This window comes from Phytophthora infestans, genomic scaffold (genome assembly GCF_000142945.1).
Source record: "Phytophthora infestans T30-4 supercont1.102 genomic scaffold, whole genome shotgun sequence".
NCBI lineage: Eukaryota > Oomycota > Peronosporomycetes > Peronosporales > Peronosporaceae > Phytophthora > Phytophthora infestans.
Genome location: NW_003303657.1, coordinates 246,411 through 252,741, shown reverse-complemented (window position 1 = coordinate 252,741; position 6,331 = coordinate 246,411). Strand labels below are relative to the sequence as shown.

Sequence of the window (6,331 nt, the reverse complement as noted above, 5' to 3'; positions counted from 1 at the left end):
TCGCCGACGGCAGACAGCTTCAGGCAGAGGTCGTCAAACTTCAGCATGTGCTCCATCAAATCGCCTCCGGGTGCCATTTGGAACTCATGTAGCTTCTTGCGAAGAGTCACACGGTTGTGCAAATTCTGCTTGACGAAGAACTCTCGCAGCGTTTCCCACGCTTCCTTGGCCGACTTGGAGTCACGAATCATAGACTGGTAGACGGGACTCAGTAACTTGGAGATAACAGCCAGCGCCTTGAAATCGGCGACTTTCCATGCCTCGGTCTCCCGTTTAGCTGCACCTTCCGGCTTCATCTCCACGTGGTCCAGCAGGTCCTTCCTCGCGAGTGTCATACGGCAGTTAAATTCCCAAAGGAAATAGTTGTCGTCCCGCAAGATATCGTTAGGACCCAGCGTATTTGGGCTCATAACCTAAAACGCTCTTAAACTCTCTTGTGCGATGCAGTGTAGAATGGAAAGTAAATTGAATCAAAAGCTTTACATGTGCAGACTTCTCTAGCTCTCTCCTAGCTCCACAATCTAGAATCCTACTAAACTTGATCGTTCCTTCGCGAAGCTTCGATGACCAACATTTACTTCAACCTGCAAGTTGGCTTTGTGTATGGCACACAATATGTGACAGTGTGCACAACAGACGATCTCAACAATAAAATTGGGAGAGGGCTAGCTTGACTATCGGTACTTAGCGAGTAGATTCTTCCGAACGTTGTCTTTTTCATTGTCGCTTTCTTGCTGGTGATGGGGCGTTTGAAGCCCGTTTGATTCGATCTGGAGCATCCCACAGTGTCCTAAGCTGCTGCCTTGGAGTGCGCGCAAGAAAACACAATGACCCTGTCATGTCCCTTCGAACCAAGGAGGGTATATCCCGCTCTAGGATCGGAAAGGCGAGGCATTTTTTACCTCGTCTCGCTACCACAGCTGCCCTGTCTTGAGAACATTTTCTTAGTCGTTTTAACCGCCTTTTATTTTAACCTTTAATTTTTACTAGCTCAGTTCTTATCAAATTTCAGAACTTTTTTGGGGAAGCATGACTTTGCTCAATGTAATAAAAAGCAATAAAGACAAATTAATACTCGACTCGTCACTCTAAAGTAATTAGCTGAAATACAAAATATTACTTGTCGACTGTTTTAAATAATCGTGCACGGTCCTAAGCGTTTTTTTTTTAAAACTGCGTGCCACGCACAGCTTCATAAACCACATGTAATGTTATATATTTAATTCAAGTTGCCCGCACAGGAGCTACACCCCCTGCATCGCTCTGAGATCGTTTGGGTCCAATCTCCATAAACCCAATATTTTTGTCCTAGAAAAAAGGACCAAAACTCACGGGATCAAACGTTAGAGTCAGCAATACCAGCAGTTCTTGTCAAGGTCATAAAGCCCTTAGCGAGTATAATACGGTATGTTTACCCTGATATCCACCGTTGTCGACCTGGACGAAATATATTCCGCTACAATCGAGTGTGTCACTAATAACAGATCTTTATTTGCAGCAATTAGTGTTTGAGCCTATCATAAGTAGAGTTGAAATCTCATTTGGATGCAGTAGGACTGAGCATATACATCAAATTTATCTAACATTACGTTTGCATGAAAATGGATCACATCATATACATGTAGACACTAAAGAAACACCACTACGTGTACCATACAGCAGCCGTTTGCAGCATCCTTAGCTCTTATCCTTAGCACGTGATGGAGCTCGGCTGGCCGCTGCACGATCCCTTCGACGACGCACTCACGGTGATGTCCGAGAACGTCCAGTCCGACACCACCTTCGCGCTGGCCACGATATCGAACAGGTTGGTGGCCGTCCCCGACAGCCCCGAAATAGTCTCGCCCTGGATCGTCACGTCACTAGTGGCTGAGCCAGTGTAGCCTCCCTTGGACTTGCTGTAGTCCGAGTGGATAACGATGGCATTTTTGACGTTCGACAGCTTATTGTTGGTATATTTGGCGTTGGAGACGAGACCTTTGAGACCAATAATTGTTTTGATGCGGATCCCGTTGATGCTGTTGACAATTGCGTTGCCGGTCACCGTCAGACCTGATACTGTGTCAGATGACGTGAAGGAGTCCCCACCGAGCGAGCCAATCGAAATACCGTGGCCTCCACTACAGTAGTTGTTGCTGAATACCGTGTTGGTGCTGGGCTGCATGGCGAGACAGTCGTCCTGATTGTAGATTTTGTTGCCGGTGATGGTGACGCCGTCATTTCGACTGAGGTCAAATCCGTCCTTGTTTTTGGCCGTGCCGTCACCAGCACTGGAGTCGAGGGTGAGTCCGCTGACGGTTGTTTTTTCGGAGTTGAGGATGCTGAAGGTGCGGAAGGGCGAGTTCTTAAGCGTGAAACCCGAGAGCATGGAGCTCGTGACTAACAGGAAGCTGCTCATCTGCAATGCAGCACGGTCATTCAAGCTGAGACCAGGCATATAGGAGACAAGAAGAACCACGTGCCAGTAAGCAGGGACGCGTGAGTTCAACGGGGGTTTTTAGCTGTTGATGGTGCGATGCATGTCCAACGGGTTTTCCTCCGCGTGCATGGCACGTTGCGTATGAGAGACTGCGCGGAGTAGAAAGGTTTAACGATGAATGCATTCTTGCTTTTGCTTTCCTGACAAACAAGTCAAGTTTCTCTGACTTACTACTTGTCCGCGAGACCATTACGCTGCAGTCTACTGCGTGAACTACCAGGTTATCTGCTAGGTTATGAGCCCAAAGGCTGGTTCGTGGACATCGTAATGAGTGAATATAAGGCTTCTACGACGAGCGTCAATGCAAGTACGAAGAGTACGATAACTAGTGCGACTCCGACGACCCAACAGCAAACAGCGGTAGTATCGGTGGGGCAACCTACTGTTACGCTGGCTGATGCAAGTCGCGTTGGGGTACCAATGGCTGGAGTAGTGGGGCAGGCTGGAGCGTCGCCAGGACTACTTGGTGTGCAGCAACCGGCGGTTCCTGTAGTTCAAAGGTCAAAACCATTTGGCAGCAGCAAGCCACCGAAGTTTAGCGATACCTTCGAGGTATACCAGATGAGTTTAAAGCTCTATCTTGAGCAGCGAGACTCATGGAGTGTGGTGACCGGTGAAGAAATGCGTCATGCATTTGATCCGGTGTTGCAGCGTCAATTTGATGATCGAAATCGACTGGCCATGGAGACTATAATCCGAGGCGTAAAAGGTGCTGATGCCCAAAAAGTGTGCATTTGCAGCACGGCGAAGGAGATGTGGGACACATTGACTGCGGAGAAAACCCAGCGAGACTTCTCGTATGCAGTGCATTTGAAGCGTGAGCTGTACACTCACTCGTACGCCCCGGGCCAAAAGATGGCGGAATACATCCAAGAGATGAACATGTTGCGGCAGCGTTTGCAGCACATGGGGCCCAGCTTCGTGATAGACGATACGTCGATGTCTCAGTTGATGCTGATGGGAGTGTGTGCAGTGCATCGCGAGATAGTGACCCAGTTCGACTTCTCATACCGACAAGGAAACCCACCATCGTTGCAGCAAGTGAAAAACGCACTGCTGTCGCGCGATGAGATGGAGAAGATGGCGGCTGACACGGCCGTGAACTGTGGTGCAAGCAATGGCGGCCCGCAGGTGGCAATGCATATGGGGAAGCCTAACGGGCAGCATTATTGGCCGAATGAAGGTCCAGGCCCCGGCCCTGGTCCTCGAGGGCAGATGCAGACCACCGGTGCAGGCAAACGACGTGCCATTCGCTGCTACCATTGTAAGAAAGTTGGACACATGCGGAAAGACTGTTGGCACTACAAAACAAGCAAAGCAAGGCCCAAGCTGGCAAAGGCAAGGCCACCGAGACGAAGAAGCCGAGCAACAGCGGTGGAGGTAATTCCTCGGGGTTTGGCCAGTAAGCCAGTGGGTTCTATGGGCTTCATGCGGTTCACTGCGGATGCTGGTCGTGAGGACGACAGCAGCAGTAGTAGTAGCAGTTCTGAAGGCGAACTTCCATTTGTGGGTATGGCAATTAAAGAAGGAAGACATGAGCTTAGTGGCGATTGGCTGCTGGACTCGGGAACGTCTTCGCATGTGTGCAACCAAAAAGACCAATTCACAAGCATGAAGAAATCCAAGGCTTCGTTCAAAGTATGGGACGCCGCCATCACGCGTAGTAAAAAGTGCGGTAAGGTGCTGCTGAACGCATTGAACGTGCTGAGTGGTGGTGAAACCACGCTGGAACTGGATAAAGTGGTGTTTTCACCCACTGGACCTGTGAATTTGCTCAGTCTTGGACTGATGGTAAACAAAGGCTGGGAGCTGTCAACCAGTGCGCCTGGAGTGCTACCGAAGAAGCAATTTTTGACTCGAAATGGAGTCTGTGTGGAGTTCATTTATCATGGGACTCACTACTGGTTAAACAATGGTAGCTTTGGCGATAACAGTGCTGTGATTATGACGACTGTAAATGCGGATGACAGTCCGTTAATGAAGTGGCACGAACGTCTGGCTCACCTGAACGAGGCAGCTTTGAAGTTCATGGTGAAGAACGACGTGGTGAGAGGCTTGGACATTCCTGCCGAGCAGCTGAAGACCAAGTTAAAGTGTCTTAGCTGCATGTCGACAAAGCGAAAACGCATGTCATATGGGGATGTCACCGAGAAAAGAACTGTTCAAAACTTTGAGCGGTTGACCTCAGATGTATGTGATATGGGGAAGTACGGACCAGGAATTGGTGCAATGCGGTACTTCCAGCTCATTCATGATGAGGGCTCGCGATACAAGTGGTGCTACCCGCTCGTACACAAGAGTGAAGCTTCTGGCAACACGCAACGGCTGATGACTGAGCTACTGGCTCAAGGCAAAAGGATAATAACGTTCACGAGTGACGGAGGAGGGGAATACGTAAACAGTGTGCTGACGGGGTTCCTAGAGAGCAAGGGAATCACCTTCGTCCCCACTCATCCGTACACACCGGAAGAAAACTGCTTAGTTGAAAAACTAAATGGTGTTCTCGTGAACAAGATGCGTGCTGTCATGCACGCGGCCAATTTGCCGATGATATTGTGGCCAGAGGTTTTGCGCTATGTGGTGGAGGTGGACAACCTGAGTCCGACAAAAGCTTTGCAAGGGTTAACCCCGACTGAAAAGCTGTCAGGATTAAAACCTGACGTTGCGCAACTAAAGGTGTGCGGCTGTGTGGGATACGTATTTGTTCCGAAGGAGACCAGGAAGAACAAGCTTTCAGCAAAGGCTGAACCGGGACTGTTTCTTGGTTTTGCAAGGATGGGTCATGGCTACCGACTGCTTCATCTGCGAAGTGGGAAAGTGATTGAAGCCCGCGACGTCAAGTTCCGCGAGGACGTGACGGTCGAGCGCACATACATTAACGCGCTGTTGAAGGGCCGACAGCACTATTTCCCGCAGATACCATTTGTTCCACTCCCAGTGGAGTACGTTGCTGACGAAGCCGTTCGGGCCGGAGCTCATGAAGCAGTGAGAGAGGCTGTTAATGAAACTGCACGGATAGATGATCAGCCGGTTGAGCAAGCGAACACCGAGCAGCATGACTTAGCAGCAGAGGCTGCAGGTTCGGTGGGAGCAGCAAGTGCATCGAATGACAGAGAGTCACAAGAGAACGATGATGTAGATGACAAAATGCCAACGGCGGATCAACTTCGACCTTGGTCGGAACGCAATCCGGACTTCCTAAATGGATCTCAACCGCGGCGCAGCTCGAAGCGCAAGCGTGGATGGCGACGATCAGAGCGTATCCGAAAAGAAAATGTGCGGTTGAAAGACTATGTGATGGCTTCCTTGGAAGCACTAGAGACTTTCGCAGGAAATCCTGCTTCTGTTGAAGAAGCTCTAGCGTCTCCACAACGTGAAAAGTGGATCAAAGCGATGGAACTCGAGATGGAAGCACACAAAGTGAATGGTACCTGGAGACTGGTCGATAGACCCAAAGGCTCGCACAACATTTTGAAAACCACGTGGGTGTTGAGAGCCAAGCTCAACGAAAAGGGGCTTGTGGACAGACTCATGTCTCGTTTAGCAGTGAAAGGCTGCGGACAGAAGTACGGTGTTGATTACTTGGATACGTACTCTCCTGTCGTTCGAATTGAGACTGTGCGGATGTTATTGATCCTGGCATTTCTATTAAGTTATGAATGCTACCATGTTGACTTCGTTACGGCTTTCCTTAATGGTGTGCTGAAAGGAGTGAAAATATACATGGAGCAGCCCGCATACTTCAATGACGGAAGCGGTCGTGTATGTGAGTTGCTGAAAGGACTCTACGGCTTGAAACAAGCTTCGCGCTTATGGTACCAGACACTGCACGAGTACTTGGAGCAAATTGGC

General features: G+C 49.5%; 1 protein-coding gene across 1 annotated transcript; it reads right to left on the bottom strand.

Moving 5' to 3' along the window:
• Nucleotides 1–1,690: 1,690 nt before the first annotated feature.
• PITG_19653 (polygalacturonase, putative) lies at nt 1,691–2,437 on the bottom strand (the record flags this gene model as incomplete). Its single annotated transcript, XM_002896165.1, has 1 exon — nt 1,691–2,437. The coding sequence occupies one exon, from the start codon at nt 2,435–2,437 to the stop codon at nt 1,691–1,693; it is 747 nt and encodes a 248-aa protein (XP_002896211.1).
• Nucleotides 2,438–6,331: the final 3,894 nt, after the last annotated feature.